The sequence below is a fragment of the Anarhichas minor genome, unplaced genomic scaffold, assembly GCF_050575085.1.
Source record: "Anarhichas minor isolate MPS153535 unplaced genomic scaffold, ASM5057508v1 ptg000031l, whole genome shotgun sequence".
NCBI classification, from domain to species: Eukaryota; Metazoa; Chordata; class Actinopteri; order Perciformes; family Anarhichadidae; genus Anarhichas; species Anarhichas minor.
In genome coordinates, this window is record NW_027466477.1 from 742,633 (window position 1) to 763,559 (window position 20,927).

The window sequence follows — 20,927 nt, forward strand, 5'->3', positions numbered from 1 at the left end:
AAAGAACAGCAACTACAATTTTAGACGGAGCTCCAATGGTGACTAGTGCTATTTTTAGAACATGTCTCGCGGGCGACTCACGTGGTCCCTGCGGGCGACAGGGTGCCCGCGGGCACCGTGTTGGCTACCTCTGAACTAGAGCATAAATGTACATTGGCTGCCACCTACTGCTGAAAATGGAGAACAGTGTCTTATTTAATTTAACAGCACTGTTTCTATCCTTATTAATGACAGTAAGACATTTCCCATCTTCCCACTGCTTTTCACAGAGTTTAACAAACGTGTGCAATCGATAAGAACTTTAAGTGATGACGTCCTCCAAATAAACCAGGCAACCCAAAAACCTCTGTGTTGTAATTTATTATATATTTTAAAATGGTACAATTATTTAAATAAAAACATCCTGTACTAAGGCAAGTCATACACAGTAGAAATGTAATTATACACTTTATATTCTTTGAGAACTACGACATATAAATCATCTTTCACTTTCAGTGAAAACGAGGGGGGGGATCTAAACTGCCAAGTCCACTGGGGGGCGGCAAAGCAGCTTCCCTGAGAATACAATCTTCACAGCTTTAGTGGGTCCAACACCACAATCTAAATAAATAATAAATAAGTTCAATATTCAGAAGGCTAAAACATGTTCAGCATCTCTTCAGCGTAGTGTCTTCTCTACATTCAATCCTTGGTCACATGAAGATCTCCACCTCCTCTCACTTCATGCTCAGTCTGGCTATGCCCTAAAAAGGAGGAAAATATATATTCACATCAGTCATTGTTTCACATGTTTACATCTTTACAACATTAATGACATGTAGTGCTACAGATTTCCAGACACCTTATGATGAAGCAAAAGAAAGGTTTACCTTTTGAATAAGAGACTCGAGTCTGTTGAAAAATTCCCTCGTAGTTTTCTTCGGATGCGAGTCGCAGTCTTGGCAGGTTGCCTGAAGGGAAACGCAAAGTTAACTTACTGATGACCGTCTACTGCGAGTGCAACACTTCATGTGCACATTCAGTGTTTAAAGAACTGCAAATCAGGAAATAACAGAAGAAAATGTTCTCTTACATCTCCTGAAGTGGTAGAATTGCAGAGACTTCTCTCCTGAAAAGGATCAAAGTAACTTGTTAGTTTTATGCTGTAACAGAAGCTTGACATCAACATCGTTTAGACACATGCATTATTGTTTATTACATCCTTCCCACGCCCACCCATTTACTCACAGTGTTTTCATTCACGAGGCTCCTGTAAAGTTTTTTTTGTTTTATTTCCGTAACGTCGAAATGCACATTCAGATTCGTCCGGAAGCATCGCAGGGCTGACAGACAGCAGCGGTCCTGTTTATATAAAAGGAAAACATTGCTCATGAATATTACATCAATACCACACCGACGTATGACAATGTAATGTGACCAATCCGGCCTCTTAAAGTACATACAGCAGCTGCTTTCTTTACATGAAACATTGTAAACACACTGTGATCACGTTCTAGAGATAATAAACAAAATATTAGTTTCTAAAAAAACGGAACATGACGTTCTTTAATTTAATTCAATGTTATTGTTAATTGATTTAAATCAATGACAAAATTGTTGCTGTTAAATCGGTTTAGGAACATGACACTGACAGATTAGCCAGAAGGTCAAACTTTAAGAATCGTATTTTGTCCAACAATCTATAACGTGTTGGTTTTAATAATGTATTTCTATAAACTTCTACATGTATTCATTTGAGGGAAAAATCCTCCCATCATCACTGCCATCAAAACATTTCCAAGAAAGCTGCTGTCTCTGGTTTCATGTCACGACTTTCCAATCAGATACATGCAGAACACTTTTACTTCAACTGAAACTTCACATGAAGTTTCCACTATTTTAAAGATAAGTTTCTGTTCCCAAAAGTGCTTTGGGCGTTTTATTTCTTGTCAGAATTGTTTCCCTCCAGAAATCTGAATGAAAGTGTCGACGATGTGACACATTGTTTCCGAGTGATTGTTTCTGCTTCAATGCTGCAACGTGTGAAGCTCCTGAACCCGACTAGCTCGGGTCAAATCATTTTAAAATTTTTAGATCGCAGTGTCTGAAGAGAAACTATAAGAACCGCTGGCTACTGTTTATTCTTTAATTCTCTATGATGGGGATTTTGTATTCTACAGTCACGACATCTGTTGCGATCTTTGCTCTGTTGTGTAGAGATTATTCTTTCTGTATAATGAGCTTTGTTGTGCACAATAGTGGCTTCTCACCCACTCGGGCATCCTGATCCTTCGTGGTTTAAGATGAGCCAGAAGTTGTTAAACAAAAGGTTGAGTCGAGCGTGTTCCAGCGCAGCAGAGAGAGCGTTTTGAGTCGGTGAGGAAGTGTCATGGTTTTGTTTGCTTGATTACTCATCACATTTCACTTGAGCATGCAATGGAAAGCTGTGAGAAAATACACGGTGCAGGCTCTCGACTTGACTCACTCAAGAGCCTGACGAGAAAGAGGGCCGATCTGAGTTTACAAGTAATGCATTTGATCTTAAATGGGAATTTATTTAAACAAAGTACACAAAGTCAAGTTTTATGTGCGATTGTTTTGGCCACAAGAGCATTGCTTAACGTTACCAAACGTAGGGTTTTCTTTCTACAAGGTCTAATTGTAGTAAAAATGCATGTTCTCTAAGACAGTTAAGCTAAATATAATTGTTGTATTTAAAAAGTGTTTTTGTGATTATAATATTTATTTATCTGATAGACTGATGTTTTTTCTACTAGGACCAGTAATTCTTTAATTCAAATATAAATGCATAGTGGTTGGTTTGTTCTCTATAGCACTGTTCAAATGTAATATTTGAACCACAGACCTAATAAATAATAATAATAATTTCCAATGCAAATTTATTTTTGGTAGATTTCATGTTTTCTTTATCAAATACCAAAAATAACAATTTAAAAATAAATGCTCATATTTCAATTTACTTTTCAAACGATGACAGACTTCTTTGTAAATGTACAGCATGGAAAACCTTAGTCAGCCTGAAGTTAATCTTATTTTAAATGTATTTTGTCAAAATAAACTATCATAAGATGTAAAATAACAATAAGGAAAAAAACTGAATATATATTTAAAATGATTAATTTGTAAGGCTGAAAGGTAATGATTATATTATATTTGCTTCTAACTCAACATGTTTTGTCATTTCACACGTTATTTGATCTACTCCTACAGTGGCGGGCACACGACAGTCAGCAACTGCAGTAGGTGGGAGAATATCAACAATGACTAAGCAACCGCAAATATTAAGAGAGTCGGTGACCATGCTGTCAACGTTATTTAGAATAGATTTGCTTACCTCAACATTCTGTGGCGGAGTATTCAGCATCTTCTCGTTGTGCTGTGAGAAACAAACGGAGAACATTGTTCTTAGTAACAAGAACCGCCAGCAAACATGGGCCAAGCTGTGAAATGCTCAAAGTAAATGAACCTACCTCCAGGATTCTTCTCACAACACTCAACTGTCCCAGGACTTCTTTTAGTTTTCTCCTCTGGGCAGTCAGAGGGCTCGATGTGCCGCCCAAAGAACTGCACCAGACTGCAAAAAGGCAAAACACAACCAACTTCATATTCTCGGTGTGAGCAGCAGGTACCAGATCACTAGAGGAGGCTTTTCGAGATATTTACTGGAAATGCAGACGGTTGTGTCGCTTACCTTTTTATACTCATCCCTGAGGACAGAGGAAAACCACTTGGAAAGCTGCAGAAACTGGTGTGAGTAATGAAACTTTCTTTTCCACTGGCAGTCACCACTACGTGATTCGAGAGTGGCGTCAAGACGCGCGTGCGTGGGTCCTATAGATGCGAATGTGTGAACGTAAAGCTGTTTGAGTGCACACGACAGGAAACTAAAGGAAGACGGCACTTCCCATTTTCATTTTGAATCAGTGGAGCCGCGGCCGCACCGTGTCATAGGTGGCGTTTGGTAGATGTGGTATCGACAACCTGAATGTATTCACTGCATCATGGCCACCTACACAAACGCACACACAGCATGCTGCAATAACAGGAAACTCAAAAGGAGAAGTGAGGAGATGGTATGGTTTTGTTAGTGGAGCAGGAAGTCCGCTGCTCCACGACAACTCAAACCATATTTAGGAATATTACCTAAAGTCTTTTTAACTGGGCTCCTCGGCTGCCACGCTTCTATCATCTCACCGTTACTCATCAAACACAAAATGTCTTTCTTTTCGGTCCATTTGCAAAGATGAAGAAAAGTGTGTTTGGGAGACGTTCTTGACAGTGAGGACAGTTCTGTCCTCATTTTTGAGACAGATTTCACAATGAAAGTTGAACCCTTTCAAAGATGTGATGAAACCACATCACAGGGGAGAATTATCGATGAGTGTATCCGTAATGGTGTGCAGGGTGAGGGTATATTTATTCGGGTTAGTAGACAGGTTTTTGATGAATACGTTCATCTCAGATTTACTTGCAGCAACTATGAATGAAATAGATTCCAGTATACAACATAATTACGTCTTTTAATGTCACAGCAGTGCCGATTATGAAAGAGGATCTTTACAGGTAGCATTTCAGTGATGGATTTACTGCCTCTTTATTGTAAATACATGCACTTATAAGAAATGACGCACACGTAGCTGTTCGTTTATCAGGGCCACGCATTTAAACAGTGATTCAAACTCTCTCAACAGCACCAGAGCTGTCAGAGCAAGACAGGTTTTTGATGTTGAAAAATCATGAAATGACTTCGATATCTCCTCCAGTTTAGGTTCTCTCGTTGCTGCTCGTGGTTAAGTCATTGTACTTTATTAGAGTCGCACATTAAGGGCTACACGCACTGAAGATGTATGACGCTGGCAGAACACACAGACCAACCGTTTTCCGCGTAAGCGCACACTCCAGATGTGTCTCTTGGTGCATGTGAAGGTGTTAGGAAACATCTGTCCATTTTCCAAGCATCAACATGAGTCAACTCACCCCAAAACTGGCCTTTCTGCACATTTTCTCCAGAGTTCAGCACATCCTGACTCATGTATCACGACTGCGTCTTTTGTCCAGTGTGTACTAAAGGTAGCAGTTGACGAGACCTGACCCGACTGGTGTCATATATTTAATTTGTATCCTTTATGCCTATTTATGTTTTGATAAATAGGCATGCTTCCTAAAAATCACCAATGCACTTTATTCACCACCACTCGGAGAAAGAACAATCGTGTTTGATATTCTGTCCTTTTACCTACTTTAATGTGAGTTTGTTCGTTGGCACTTCTTGGTGCCTTTCATTCCACCCAACTGTATGTCAGATGTTTGTGTTAGAAACACAATGCAGCCCAGAAGAAGTCAGTGTCACCTCTCACTGACTCCAATTTAGCGCACGGAGTTGCCTCTGAAGCTCAGCCACTTTGATGTGCGTTGCTTCTTGCAGCTGGCAAATATAGAAGAGAATATTTTTCTGCCTCCACGCTGGCGAGAGCCGAGGCTGGAGGCATCATAACCCTAACCCTCAGGGTGGGTCTGTCCCTCCGTCACATTCTCATTAACACGGTAGCTCAGGAACGCTTTGAGGGAATCTCTTCAAAGTTGGCACAAACGTCCACCCGGACTCAAGTATGAACTGATTCGAATTTGGTGGTCAAAGGTCGCTGTGACCTCACAAAACATGATTTTAGGAAATAGGATGAAATGATGATTTTGAGCTAACTTGGACGTAAACTGCAACATGACTTTTTGGCGGAGGCAAACCAGCTTTTATTTGGTTTTATTCAGTAACAGTGGAACACTTGGAGTAACAGCAGGATTCCAGCTGCAGATGTTCACATACTGTACTATAGTGTGAAAAACTACTCAAAACCTGAGGAAAAAGAATAAAATCAGCATGTTTCTATACGCAGAGTGTAAAGTCTGTGTTCATTGAACACTTTAATGCGCACACACACACACACACTTTTCATACATGTGCCCCAAGGTTATTAGAAGTAGTGATTAAAAATCATTTGTGTTTTCAGGCTACACAAAATGGCAACATTTGTATGGAAACATCACAGAATATTTCTTTAGTGACGGTCATCTCCTCCAATATGAATGAGCATTACACATTTGGGAAATTCAGGAGGCATCATTCTGTTAGTCAGTCGTTCACACACACACACACACACACACACACACACTGTGCTGTCTGTCTGCCCCGTCAGTGTTCGTGCACACACACAATCTTTACATCAGGAAGGAAGTGAGACTGAGAGAGAAAACCCCTCTTATCTGTTCTCACTCTGTCAGCGTAAGGGAACAGGTGGGTGGGGGCTCCGACTGGTTAGAGGTGCATCACCCTCAGACGCCCGGCTCACCAGGAGTCCCTTCTGTAATGCACGTACAGAAGGGAAAATGTGTCCTCAGGTAGATTTCAGATTCAGAAGAATTTTACTCTAGGAACCCCTTTTAACGTGTGTGTGTGTGTGAGAGAGAGAGTTACCTGCCTTACTGAGCAGCTCTGTTAAAATGAGCACAATGAAATTTAAATTCACCCTGTTGGATATGTAACCTCCTGCACAGAAAAGAAAGACTTTGAAATAGTGCATTTAGAATTAAAGATGTGGAGTTTTTCGGTATGATTTTCTTTAGGAAGAATTTGTTTTAATAAATGTGTTTTTTGACGGTTGAACGATAATTTTAAAATGCTTTTTGGACATTTGTGGGACATACCAGAACCATTTGTGTGTTGCCAAGTAGTGAAGAATGTACATGCTCCTCCTCCAGCCCTTCACTAGGCCTCGTCTATTGACAGGTTGACCTTTTGGAAACAGACCTGCAGATCATCTGGACCAACAACGTATTAATATTTACTTAATACTTTGGAGGGTGTTTCAGATGAGTTGAGCTAAAAAAGACAAAAAACTGTTGAACGCATCTGCATCTGAAGCTTTTTCCGTTTTCTCTTTCTTTTTTTTTTTTGACTCAGTGCACCATCTCTGCACCGAGGCATGTTTTTGGTGATGACTAAAGCTCTCGGTCAGGACTGAAGACATGTCGCACACTGAGAGTTTCTCTTTGTGGTCAGCCGGAGTGTTAAACGCAGTGCAGAGAGTGTGACTTGAAGTGAGGCTGCAGACGGGAGATCACTGACAGATGGAGAGATAACGAAATAGCATCTGTAATGTTCCTGTAGCCTAAATAATCATCAGTGTGTGTGTGTGTGTGTGTTTCTCTTTTAATGTGTATGGGCTATATACCTCCTTTGTAAAAGAATAAAGAAAATGTTTGTATTTCTCGAAAGCAAAATGTGTTTGGACTGTGACTGAAATAATAAGTTTATTTTTTTACTACAACGGAAAAAAGCTTGAATTTAGGACTGGTATTTAATTAAAGAAAACCATTCTGAAGAAACGTGGGGTTGCATTGCTGTCACTAAATCATTTAGAAAAATACAATTTAATTTCAGATTTAATTGTTTTTTCTGCAGTTATGATTCAGATCATACCGATGATGAAGTGCGATTTTAATAAAAGGTCAGTATTATTCTGATACTCTTAACTCTCCCAATTATCATTTATTCACAACACATGGATGGGGCCAGACCCTTTAATGTTATGTAGTTCTCTAGTACAGTATTTCACTCCGTAGCCTCTGTACGTTTGTTTTGTTTTGACTCAAAGTTTGTGGTCATGTGATGATGTGTTTTGTTATTTCATGTTGTGTTTACCATGACGTTGCACCATTTAAGCAACATTAACCCAACTGTGTGTGTGTGTATTTCAAACTCTGTCTTAATTATGTAGTTTACTTCCTCCTCCCACCTGCTGTAGTATGATTTCCTACCCTGCGGTCTCTTCTTCGTGAACAGTTTGCATTTTCCGGGGCGAGTGGGCGCGAGGTTGAAATGCAACTCGTACACATATTGCAGAATATTGTTTATTTGTCTGGAAAAACTCTTCTTAATGAACATAAACGTAAAAAATAACGTAAAAGTCCTTGCAAGCATTCAGAGAGCTGGAACAAGGACAAATGAAGGGGATTTGGAAAAGCGGCCGTGCTTGATATTACCGTAAGTGTACAGGAAGAGCACAGAGGGCGTGGGTGGGGGATCGCCTCTTTTGGTCCTCTTCACCGGCACAGCAGCAGGCATGACACGGCTTGTTTACAACGATGGATTCATTTTTCAATGTCATTGTTACTGAATTTAAATCAAATCTTACCAGAACTTATGTTTGGAGTGAAAATGTGGAATTCAGCTCTACTTCACATTGTTGTTGGGCAAATTATTCACCATTTATTCATATTCATTTAACAGAATGACAATGAAAAAAAACCTCCTGCAGGAAGTAAATTTGCATTTGTCAGGTGCAACAAAGTACAAAGTACTGTGATATCAGCAAGTTTACAAATATTGCGTTGACGTTGCTACATAAAATAATTCCTGTGACCAAAAAAAGTGCCGATTTGTTGATATTTTTCCCCCTGCCTTATTCATGACTTAATTTGACCACATTATACGTCAATCTGTAATCAATCGTCACCGGAACACACAAACGTGCTGAATTGACGGCCGTTATTCTTCAGTGACTTATTAGTTATCTGATAAACACTCAAATAGTAATGTTGTCTCATGTGAAAGTGTGATCCCACCCACCGTTTCTTTATCTACACAGTGCAAAGGTTCCTTTCGTTGCGTTTATTATTTAGGTCTGAATACATGTAGTCCCCTTTTTCAGGGAGTTCTGTTAACCCGCCACACTTTAGATTAGATTTTGGCAGATGGAACGAGAGTCACCTTCAAATTTTGATGAACTTCTCTGCATCCTTTGCTGCTGCGAGTTAAGAACACAGCTAACAATGATCGAGAGACACGAGAGCTGCCTGCAATCCTCCTTTCTAAAAAACAAAACATGTTGCTGAAACAATCAGTTTCTTTGTTTCATTTCATATTTAATGATTTTTTCAGGTTGTTCATCAGACAGCGAGACATCTTAAGATAAAACTGTGGTCTGCAGTAAATTGTAATCAGCATTTTTCATTTTATTGACTAATATGTGTAGTGAAAATAACTGACCAGCTGACTGATCAGTTCTGTCGCAACACTATCATTTACTTTTGAGAGGACTGAAACGCAGCGCTCCACTCGACAGAATTAAAGTGCAGAACGACGGATCAACATGATTCATCTCATTACAGCTCAACCAGAAATCCAAACCTATGTCGTAGAGACAAAGAACACAGAGCTGCTCGATCTCAGCTGCAGATTATTTTTGTCGACTCTTAGAATGTGAGCTTTCATATCCAACGTGTTGTTGCACTTAGTCCACAGAATCAGTCTTCTTCACTAGCTATGAGGCGTCTTGAGGTAACTCTGACTTCCTTCTACCTCCTTCAGACACCATGCACAGTCATACTTTAAAATAATGAATAAAAACTCAATACGAAGATATATATACAGGTGCTGGTCATATAATTAGAATATCATCAAAAAGTTGATTTATTTCACTAATTCCATTCAAAAAGTGAAACGTGTCTATTATATTCATTCATTACACACAGACTGATATATTTCAAATGTTTATTTCTTTTAATTTTGATGATTATAACTGACAACTAAGGAAAATCCCAAATTCAGTATCTCAGAAAATTAGAATATTGTGAAAAGGTTCAATATTGAAGACACCCGGTGCCACACTCTAATCAGCTAATTAACTCTAAACACCTGCAAAGGCCTTTAAATGGTCTCTCAGTCTAGTTCTGTAGGCTACACAATCATGGGGAAGACTGCTGACTTGACAGTTGTCCAAAAGACGACCATTGACACCTTGCACAAGGAGGGCAAGACACAAAAGGTCATTGCAAAAGAGGCTGGCTGTTCACAGAGCTCTGTGTCCAAGCACATTAATAGAGAGGTGAAGGGAAGGAAAAGATGTGGTTGAAAAAAGTGTACAAGCAATAGGGTTAACCGCACCCTGGAGAGGATTGTGAAACAAAACCGATTCAAAAATGTGGGGGAGATTCAGAAAGAGTGGACTGCAGCTGGAGTCAGTGCTTCAAGAACCACTACGCACAGACGTATGCAAGACATGGGTTTCAGCTGTCGCATTCCTTGTGTCAAGCCACTCTTGAACAACAGACAGCGTCAGAAGCGTCTCGCCTGGGCTAAAGACAAAAAGGACTGGACTGCTGCTGAGTGGTCCAAAGTTATGTTCTCTGATGAAAGTAAATTTTGCATTTCCTTTGGAAATCAGGGTCCCAGAGTCTGGAGGAAGAGAGGAGAGACACACAATCCACGTTGCTTGAGGTCCAGTGTAAAGTTTCCACAGTCAGTGATGGTTTGGGGTGCCATGTCATCTGCTGGTGTTGGTCCAGTGTTTTCTGAGGTCCAAGGTCAACGCAGCCGTATACCAGGAAGTTTTAGAGCACTTCATGCTTCCTGCTGCTGACCAACTTTATGGAGATGCAGATTTCATTTTCCAACAGGACTTGGCACCTGCACACAGTGCCAAAGCAACCAGTACCTGGTTTAAGGACCATGGTATCCCTGTTCTTAATTGGCCAGCAAACTCGCCTGACCTTAACCCCATAGAAAATCTATGAGGTATTGTGAAGAGGATGATGTGAAATGCCAGACCCAACAATGCAGAAGAGCTGACGGCCACTATCAGAGCAACCTGGGCTCTCATAACACCTGAGCAGTGCCACAGACTGATCGACTCCATGCCACGCCGCATTGCTGCAGTAATTCAGGCAAAAGGAGCCCCAACTAAGTATTGAGTGCTGTACATGCTCATACTTTTCATGTTCATACTTTTCAGTTGGCCAAGATTTCTAAAAATCCTTTCTTTGTATTGGTCTTAAGTAATATTCTAATTTTCTGAGATACTGAATTTGGGATTTTCCTTAGTTGTCAGTTATAATCATCAAAATTAAAAGAAATAAACATTTGAAATATATCAGTGTGTGTGGAGTGAATGAATATAATAGACAAGTTTCACTTTTTGAATGGAATTAGTGAAATAAATCAACTTTTTGATGATATTCTAATTATATGACCAGCACCTGTATATGTATGAAGACTATAATGTTTTATGTTGGGTGCTTTGTCCCTGCTTCCCTAATATTGTAATATCTAATCCTGATTCTCAAATGCTCTTTGTCGAGCAAGCTTTTTTTCATAATCCTGCACACCTGATCTACTCGAATGTTTAAAGGTGATTGGTTCAGGGGGAGCAGTAAAATACAAGACGCGTACATGAGTCAGGTGTGCAACAGTCAGGACGAGGATTAGAAAAGATATGAAGCAACATTTAATCATCACACACTCAGTATTTAGAAGTCATGTCTTTCAGCACTGTGGTTACAAAGGTTTATTTTAGAAGAAAGAAAGAAAAGAAACATTCCTTTATTAGTCCCACAGCGGGGAAATTATTCTCTGCATTTGACCCATCCCTGTATATATAGGGAGCAGTTAGGGGTTCAGTGTCTTGCTCAGGGACACTTCAACACAGGACACGTTGCAGCCGAGGATCAAACCGGTGACCTTGCGGTAGGCGGACAACCCTCTTCTTTTTTTACAAAGTTTCCTCTACATTGTATTCAAAGATAGCAATTAAAAAGGAGGTATAAAACAAAAACAAGCTTCCTCAAAACGGTGTAAAAGATTTGCTGAAATGTTAACATTCATAATCCAGAAATAATATAAAAGCTATTTCATAAATAATGTTAAAAAGCAAACCTACCACTGGTGCAGTCACTCTTTGCTTCTTCTGGGCACAATGAGGGTTATTAGTTTGTCTTCAGCTCGTCTTACTCAGAGGTTTGTGAAAATAGGTTGCCTCGATAATGGTGACACATTCTTGACCTTTAAGCATTAATAATAAAATCATCTTTTACCAGCAACGGCCAGACTTTCAGCGCTTCAGTGTTTTGGAAATTGATCATTTTATGGGAAAAAGAAAAGCAGCAGCGGAGCAGTGGGAGTATTGCACAGACTGTGATGTGAATGTTTAACCACAACAGTAGGGGAATAACACTCTGCTGAGGGGCTGTGAAGATATTATAGGCCATGAAACTGCCATTGTACAAAAACATCAAACTCCAATAGGAAAGTTTTTGTTCTAAAATCAAACATCCACCGTTTGAAAAGACGCCCACTCTTCCGAAACTGCTGTAACCCATGAAAACAATTTCAAAGTTTGAAACAACACTTTCTAAGAGCAAGTGATTAGACGTTCTACGATAATATCAGCCCATGTTGAAACATTAACGTCCACAATGTGGAAAATTGTCTTTGGCTTCACCAAAATCAACATGAAATACAAATAAGACTACAGTAGTAAGAAACAGTAAACACTTTAGGAGAGCTTGGAGTTCCACGAACATAAGACACGTGCAAAACACTAAGTGCAAAAACAAAAAAAGGGTAACAAAAAGGGTCTTGGGAACACTTATGCACCGTGACGGCCTCGCTTTCCGTGCTTCTAAATTGACAAAAATGGATTCTACGGCCCGAAACAATGCGACACGCCAACAGCCCCTTAAAATACAGGCTTCCCCCTGCAGTGTCTCCTGAGACGTAGGAGGCTGACGAGAGCCATATCATCAGCAAATAATTGAAAAGAAATCTGAACGTTGGATGCTGAATTCACTGGTAACCACCGGAAATGATAACGGTGGTAGAATGGTACTTTGGGGCTCATCTGTGTTTAAAATGGGGAGTCCTCACACGTTGCCATGAACGGTCAGACAGAAAATCTCCGCTCAGAGTTTCAGCAGTGCTTTTCAGCTCTCACCTGGTGTGTGCTGTACTTTGAACTCCAACAACGTGGATGGATTTGAGTCACAGGGGCTAACATGAAGGGAACCTTTGAAATACAGGCCTTTTGATTTGGCTCATCTATATTGATTCCAAATTTCAGTTTGGCAGATGAACAAAATGAGAGGAATGCATATCAATTCCATATTCTGGCACTTTGAATCTGGTTATTAAAAGTGAAGCCAATTGTATTATTTTGACTCATACATGTTCAAAAATAAATAAATCGTATGAAGTACCACTTGAAGGACCTATCGTCTGGGAAAGTTGTCAATTTTTATGTGCGGAATATGTTAAAAATGAAAAAGGATATCTCGCCTTGGGACAAAACTCTTCATATTTTCCGCCCGATGTTCCTCCGCTGTCTAGAACAGCTTATCAGAACTTTCACAATCAGTGGCAAGCATCCTCAAAATTGACAGCCGTCTGACGGCTCGGAAAAACACGTCACTGCAGTATCCTGTTTATTTTGACAAGGCACGGTGTTTTGGTCAAAATCTGTGTTCCGCTAGAATTAATCAGCAGGAACATCTTTCCTGTAACGTGATCAGAACATGTCGGTACGAGACGGTGGTACTGTATCCTCTACAGATGACGATGACTGGGTGCAGTAGCTCAAAACATGAAGTGAGAGTGACTTTTACTGAGTTACTCATCTCAAGTTCACGCTCGTCATTTCTGTCTACAATAACATAATTCTTGTTAGTCGACATCAACTTAGTCATTTGACTTTCACTGTCTGTTCCCCGACATCGAACAGTATTGGCATGCATCGCTGTGCACAACGCACCGCAGCGTACAAAGTGAAAGAGACATTAAACTCTTGCAGTCTGACTCTGAAGAGCTACAGTATGCATGTAAAAGTAACAACGGACAAATGTGAGGAACTATATTTATTTTTCTTGCATTGTAGAAAAATCCGTGCAAAAATACAGCATGTTAAAACATTTATTCGCAAACTACACAAATCTGTCTCAAAAAGGTCTCAGAGAAAAGCTGCTACATGAACTTAATAACAAAGATCCCAGATCAAGACCGGGACACACAACGGGTTCAGTAAAGATTGGTCTTCTTCATTATCCTCAAGAACTCGTGCTCATCCACCTCACCGTTGTTATCTTGGTCCGCCTCGTCGATCATTTCCTAAAAAGGATAAGAAACGAAGTCTGAATGTTCAAATACAGAAAAAATGACAAGTGCACTGAGAGCTTTTCTCGATGCATCTGGTGTGATGGACCAGAAAAACTCCATCCTGGGAATTTTAGTCCACAGAAATAACCAACAACTGCTATTTCAATAGCATGAGTAAGAACATAACAACATAAAGGGAAGTAGGAGACAGACGAGTATCAGTCTTATTTGTGAGCTTGGCTATAATGTAACGCCGTTTAATGAACCGTTTACTGTTACCAGTGCTGAGAAATCCAACCCAATGTTTAGTATTCATTATTTCTCAATATTGGTCATTTATTTCTAGCTTCCTGAGATATCCTCTGAATGTATTGTTTAAGGCATTCTGTTTAAGGCATTCTGCTACAATTCAAACAATTTATGTAACTTTATCAAAGGCCACATTCTGCTCACTCTTCTGTGTCTGCAGCAACCACTTCTCTGTTGTTGTTGTTGGGCTTTTTAAGAAGTGTGTTCCTAAACATACTGCTCCATATTCAGGTTTTTTTTTTAACGTCAGAACTCTACTTGCCCGATCGGGCCAGTGAGTTGCTAGATTTATTTATTTACAAGCATTTTACTTGCCCCGTGAAATCAGGAAATCCTTATTGTTGAGCCTGATATTCCACACAAAGAGTGCATTTAACATTAAAAAGATATGCAGTGCACACATTATATGCAAAGGTACAATATCTGCTGAAACTATTCTCAATCATCAAACACGAGAGCAGTTTGAGGAAAATAAACCCTCTTTCCAGTGAGTATTAAATAAACGGTTAAGAATGAATTAGTAAACCTGGAGGTAGTTCAGAAGGAGGAGGCGTAGGGAGCTACTGACAGACGCAGTGAGAGCATCGACAGCCTGCATCGAGAACTGCAAAACAGAAACTATGAAGAGATTGTCTCGAGGAGGTTATAGGCTCCGTTTTTACAGTAAAGAGGAACTCTCTTTGTCTCGTATATAAAAAAAAAGAATTGCAAAACAGCAATCAATTCAAAAGCTGATGACTTATACATGAATGCACCAGTAAACCTACCAATGCAAAGGCATTCCTGTCACTAAAAGAAGTGCTCAGAGGTTGCTCTTATTAATAGCTTTATTGGATATCTGTCGCCAGATTGTGACATTTCTACACATGTGCATGGACCACCAATAAGTAATTATATTTAGTATATGGGAAACGTCATTGCACGTCATCAGAGAACACGATACCTGTAATTCCTCATCCGTGAGGTTTTCACCCAGCTCCTTGGCAACTCTCTTGAGATTTTTGAATGTGATTGTTCCCGTGCCGTCATCATCAAACAGCCGAAACGCCTTCATTATTTCTTCTTTGGAGTCTTTTTCACTCTGTTGACAGCGACATGACACATAATATATGCCTCAATTAATACTTTTTTTTTTTAATCTAATGTATTTTCTGTGACTGTTGAAAAGTGTGCTTTACATGAGTGGTGTTTATGTTACAACATAAGTTAATGAGAAGACATACTGTTGTTTTGAGAGCAACACAGATTTGTGACTTCATGAGTTGTTCGTCTTTCCAAGATTAGAAATGACCAATTTTAATTTCCTAGAAGTTTCCAGTATTTGTCGAAACAACTGTATAACACACTCACCATTTTCACAGTCATCATACGGAGAAAGTCATTAAAGTCAATTGTTCCAGAGCCAACTTTATCGATGTCTGCAATCATCTTCCTGATCTCTTCTTTCTTTGGTTCAAACCCGAGCGCTCTCATGGCCACCTGTGGCACAGATAGATGGGAGATCTGTTATCAGCTTCATCACAACACGCACGCACGCGCACGCACACGCACACGCGCGCGCGCACACACACACACACACACACACACACACATTGTTTTTCATCTGATCCGAGCCATGCTAACCCAGGAACTGACCTTGAGCTCCTTCACATCTATTGTTCCACTGCCATCTGTGTCAAACAGATCAAAAGCCTCTTTAACTTCCTGCTTCTGCTCCTCAGTCAGATCTTTTTGGGGACCTGCCTTTTTCCTTTGGCCAGCCGAAGAAGCTGGTTTCCGGTAACCTGTAGCCTGAAAAAAAACAACAACAAAAAACCGACATCAGGATGTGGCTGCTGGTTCACATCTACTCAGTTAGCTGTTACTAGCATGCTAGCTAACTTTAGCTTCTATGCTGCAGCACGAGACCCAACAGAAACACGTCTTAAACTATTTTCACGGTAAATCTCGAAATTCCCCAAAATGTTAATACAGCGTAAGATTCATAAACTACGTTTAAATGCCGGTACATACCATTTAAATGAATGATTCAGCCTGGGAAAGCTGCAGTTGTGTCTCGGATCGGATGTCAACAAAACTTGCAGTTGTATTATTTTTTTTCTTCTGTTGATTGACATGAGAGATAGCCAATACAGACCCCGGAAGCACCGTGACGCAATCATAGTAGCCAATCGCAAAAAAGCAATGGGCGGGCTATAACCGTGTGCGCCAATGGTTGAGATCGTTTCTCGTCGCCCCAGCAACCAGGAAACAGCGCATGCGCAGTGTTTAATCGCTCATGCAGAGGCAGCTGGGCAGTGGGCATCGATAACTATACTATAATACATAATGAAATAAGGTAATATTACACCCTTTATGCATGGATAGATAACGTTTGTTTTGCAGAAGCATCTTTTGTTTTTAGTTTTTAGTTTAGTTTAGTTATTTTAGTTATTATTCTTAAGACGTTAGCCTGTTAGCTTAGCGTGCAGGCTGCTGCTTGTCTGGTAGCTATATAGGCTAATCTGTCACAGTCACGTGCTCATTTAGATGTTATTGTTTTGTGTTGAACAATGTTCATTAATAGCTCTTGTAGCTGCAGTTGTATCTATGTTGTTGACCAGAAATGTTAACAGTGGTGGAATAAGTATTCCCTTTTTCCCCGAAATGTTAAGGCTTGTTATAACAGTATAGATGTCAGATATATGTACAAGATTCTGTCTGAAATGTACAGTGATGAAGCAAAGGTGCATGCACAGTAGCGTATAGTAACATTTTAACTTACTGTACTTAGTTACTATCGTTCTTGTCCATTTACAGTCCAGGCACCTCAAGTAATGCTGGCGAGTACAGTTATCAACCACAGGCAACATGTTGGCCTGCAGAAGCTCTCAGCGCTGGCAGGAATCACACATTCCTCTTTGGGCCCCAACAAAAAGTACAAGTTCATCCAAGATGAAACGAGCGGGGAGTCGGCTCTCGCGTGCTCCTGTTTTCGCGTCCTGGAGAACCTGGAGCTGACCTGTGGGGCGGGTCAGCTGGTTTACGAGACTGTTCAAGCCCACCAGAAGGCCTATCATACGGGGTCGGGATGCCTGCTGTTCCTCGCGGGAGCGTGGAGCCGTGCTGCTCTGGAGTGCCTTCAGAGAGGAGTTCCAGTAGCACGCATCATCTCGGCTATGTCTGAAGGAATGGATGTCTGCTTGGACGTTTGCAGTAAATGCAGCGTGTCAACCGAGGGTCTTGGTGTGGCGCAATCAGAGAGCCGCACTGCGACATCTCAGGGTTTAGGACCTCACCTGTCAAAGACACCCACTGTGGAGGCTTCACGAGCATCTGACAAGACTCTAACTGCCAGTGGACGAAGGAAGATAAAGCTCAGCAGACATTTTTATGAGACCAAGTCTGAAAACGTCCCGCAACCTCCTCTGCCCAAGCTTCCTGACATTGCACACATCTCTGTGGGGTTGAGTCACGGTTGTGTCGGTGCGATGACTTTAGTTGTCGAAGCCAGCCGAATACAATCAAGAAATAACCCGCAAGATGTCAGCTGTTCTACGTTCGATGTTACTAAAGTGGTGACTTGTGTGCTACCCGGTTTACCAGAGGAGCACGCGTGTGTTCTGCAGGGCTGCATTGTTCTTGTATCTCATGAACAGGCTTCAGTTGCACATCACTTAAAAGAACAGCACTTGAAGGTTGCTCTGATTAATGGAGATCTATCAGATACCTATCGCCATCTTGGCTTTAAAAGGCTAAAGGGTGTGCAGTGTGTGAGTGACCGGTCGCACTTTTCAAGTTCAACCAAAGAGGAAGAGTGGATGGAAAAGACTGTGACTCTTCTGTTGAACCTAGAAGTGAACCTGATCGTCGTCAGTGGGCTCGCTAGTGAGAAAGTGATTCAGCGCTGTTGTACACATCACATACTTGTGGTGGAAAAAGCAAAGGCTTCCGTTTTGAAGGCGCTGGCTCAGGCGACGGGAGCCGTTCCGGTGACTTACGCCACACAGTTGAGTACGCACTGTGTTGGCGCTGGTGTGAAGGTTGCGATCTGGAGGAACCTCAGCAGCCACGAGAGGAAGCCCTCAACAACTGTGAACATTTCCACCGTAGAGAGCAGCGGGTTGGTCACCGTGATCCTCACGAGCTGTGTGCACGGCAAGCTGCAGGCCCTGGAGGACCAGTTTTGGGCGTGTGCTTATCGTTTGCACCACACGCTGAAAGACAAAGTCCTCCTGCCCGGTGCCGGAGTGACAGAGATGCTTTGTGTTCATCACCTTCACAAGCAAGCGGAGCAAAAGCATCACACTGTCCAACAGACCAGAGCAGGGACAGCACATAACCCGTACAGGGGGTTAGTGTTGCACCTCATGGCAGATGGTTTCATAGATTACATATCCACTGTAATGGTTAACACTGGGACGGTTTCAAAAGTCAGAGCCAGGACTGCAGTGAGCCAACAACTGCAGGACTGTACACAAAGTCAAGGCATTGCTGCAACATTCTCACAGCTGTTCTTGGCAGACGAACAAGAGGACGGTGCAGCAGCAGCACAGGTCTATGATAATGTGAGTGTGAAGCAGGAAGCATGGAGGAAAGCCTTAGACCTGGTTCTCCTGGTCCTACAGACGGATGCAGAGGTCATCACAGGCATCGACCCAAAAAGTGATGGTCCACAGGAAGATGTGATGCTGTTGTGACCGTCATGTTCGACTGTACACATCTTTCTCAGTGTTTATTCAGACGGCACACGTGTTTAAAATATGTTTATTTTTACGACTGGTACAAAGTGAAAGTAGAATAAAGTGTTTGTACTGTTTATGTTTTCTTGTCATCAATAAATAGTGGAAGTAAAGCAATGCTACCTATATGCTGCCACTTGGGGGAGACAAATGATTGTATGACACATCAGTCTGTCTGACTCTCTCTCAGCTGATGCAGGTCAGTAGAAGGAAGAGAATTTGGCCTGTAGTTCCTGAATGGTGAGACTTCAGATGCTTTTGGATAAACACCACGAAAAGGTCAAAACAACATTGATGAAACGTAACGTGTCCACATGTTGTTTCCCCTCCAGAGTTTAAAGTGATATTTATTTGATTGTTTTCTATCCTGACCTCCAGGTATGTGGAAAGCCATGCCAAAAGAGCACAGCATCTTAAATATCACACATGAAGTACGGTCAGTATGTATTTGCATATTTAAATTGTAGTCTTAGTTATCATATTCTCTCTCTTAAAGGTGCTGCGTACTATTCTCATAGGAAATACCCCAAAGTTCAGTTTATTTGTTTTATCGACCAAACGTGACTGAGCTGACTCTACTCCTACACACCTTGTCTTCATACTCAGTCCAGCCAGTGAAAACAAATCGTGCATGTCCAAAACTACATTTACATTTCCCTCTCACGGAGCTCGGGTGGAACTTTGTATGTTTTCTAGTCTTGGTTCTTTATGATCTTTGCCTACGCTTCCTTATGTGTGCTCAGCCTGCTAACACTGTTCACACTGGACACCGTCTCCCTGCCCACTGTGGTGGTTTATGACCTGCTCTGTTATAACGGTAATGTTTGAGGGAGAAGGTATACGCCTCCAGACGGAGTACAGGATTAAGTCTTATTAGTCCATTCAAAAAGAGAACTACAGGTAATCACACATTTCCCGTTCTATTTGATCATTGAAAGGTCACATGATATTATTCTTTAACACCAGACGCCCAAAGTTATAGTTCATCCAGAATTCAGGCTTATTTCACGACACTTTTTAGTAAGTTTCAAAATACAAAAGGACATCATTCGTTATTCCGAAAGAAAAACGTCTACTCATTGGAAAAATCAAAAACAACCCGAAAGCAATGACGGTTCATATGAAAGTGAAGCTCTCTCTTGGTTACCTTTAGATTCTTTTTCCTATTGTGCGCGTTGCATTTTAAAGCTGTGAGCTGAGGCGACACGTGAGACCTTCCATTTCCTCTGAGAGCAGAGAGAGAGAGAGCGTCTTGTTGCTTCTCAAAATAGCTCCGTGAAATACAGAAACGTTACATCGGCCATAACAACCTTGACTCAGCGGTGGTGCAGTGAGAGGGTGGGGTGTGAACATAACACCACAAACACAATGCTGAGGAGGAAACTGGAACGGGGAAGTCGGTGACACATCTGAGAGTTCAGGCCGAGTCCACGTTTTATTGTCCCCCCCCCATGCTTCACACGTTTGTAGATTACCTTTTAATGTCAAAGCCTCAGAGTTGGGTGAGATGATCCAGTTTTAGGGTGTTATTTCTAGCTCACAGCAGAGGCTGCTCATTTGATTTTGGGCATATTCAAAGTAGATTTATAAATAACTAAAAAAATCTGTTTGTTTTTTATTTTAAAATTTTGAGAGGAAAAAGCAACTGAAGGCATGTGAAGTTTTGCTTTTGATTCGTTACATGTGACATTTACACATGGAGGTATTTATTTTGTTTGATTCATACTGGTATTCACAAAACGACAGTTGTATCTTCAGGTTTCACTGCAGCAGAATGTGTGTGGAGCTCTAAGGTAGCTTCTGTCGGGTTTTAGAATAAAGCAATCCGTTTGGGAACAGGTGCCGTACTGATACCACAATGTGTCACGGGAAATGCATTTTTAGAGAGAAACTATAAATCTTGTTTTATTTTCCTCAGACAAACATCCTACATGTCGAAGACTATAGTATGCTATGTCTAAGTTATCATCTATTTTGGC

At 41.0% G+C, this 20,927-nt stretch overlaps 3 protein-coding genes across 4 annotated transcripts; 1 reads left to right on the top strand and 2 right to left on the bottom strand.

Annotated features, from left to right (window-relative positions):
* Positions 1-345: 345 nt before the first annotated feature.
* Positions 346-3,605, bottom strand: il21 (interleukin 21). Its single transcript, XM_076105125.1, has 6 exons — positions 3,471-3,605; positions 3,335-3,376; positions 1,228-1,341; positions 1,073-1,108; positions 870-950; positions 346-743 (listed from the first exon to the last, which is right to left on the bottom strand). The coding sequence occupies exons 1-6, from the start codon at positions 3,603-3,605 to the stop codon at positions 717-719; spliced, it is 435 nt and encodes a 144-aa protein (XP_075961240.1). The 3' UTR covers positions 346-716.
* A 10,060-nt stretch (positions 3,606-13,665) lies between these two features.
* cetn4 (centrin 4) lies at positions 13,666-16,350 on the bottom strand. 2 transcript variants are annotated; one of them, XM_076105304.1, is made up of 5 exons: positions 16,241-16,349; positions 15,863-16,018; positions 15,578-15,706; positions 15,171-15,308; positions 13,666-13,930 (listed from the first exon to the last, which is right to left on the bottom strand). In XM_076105304.1, the coding sequence occupies exons 1-5, from the start codon at positions 16,241-16,243 to the stop codon at positions 13,841-13,843; spliced, it is 516 nt and encodes a 171-aa protein (XP_075961419.1). In that variant the 5' UTR covers positions 16,244-16,349; the 3' UTR covers positions 13,666-13,840. The 2 variants fall into 2 exon arrangements, with proteins under 2 accessions (XP_075961419.1, XP_075961420.1); XM_076105305.1 differs by lacking the exon at positions 13,666-13,930 and adding an exon at positions 13,941-14,831 and having other exon boundaries at positions 16,241-16,350.
* Positions 16,351-16,506: 156 nt separating this feature from the next.
* bbs12 (Bardet-Biedl syndrome 12) lies at positions 16,507-19,025 on the top strand. The gene is made up of 2 exons (XM_076105303.1): positions 16,507-16,565; positions 17,027-19,025. Exon 2 carries the CDS (start codon positions 17,044-17,046, stop codon positions 18,904-18,906), a length of 1,863 nt encoding a protein of 620 aa, XP_075961418.1. The 5' UTR covers positions 16,507-16,565; positions 17,027-17,043; the 3' UTR covers positions 18,907-19,025.
* Positions 19,026-20,927: the final 1,902 nt, after the last annotated feature.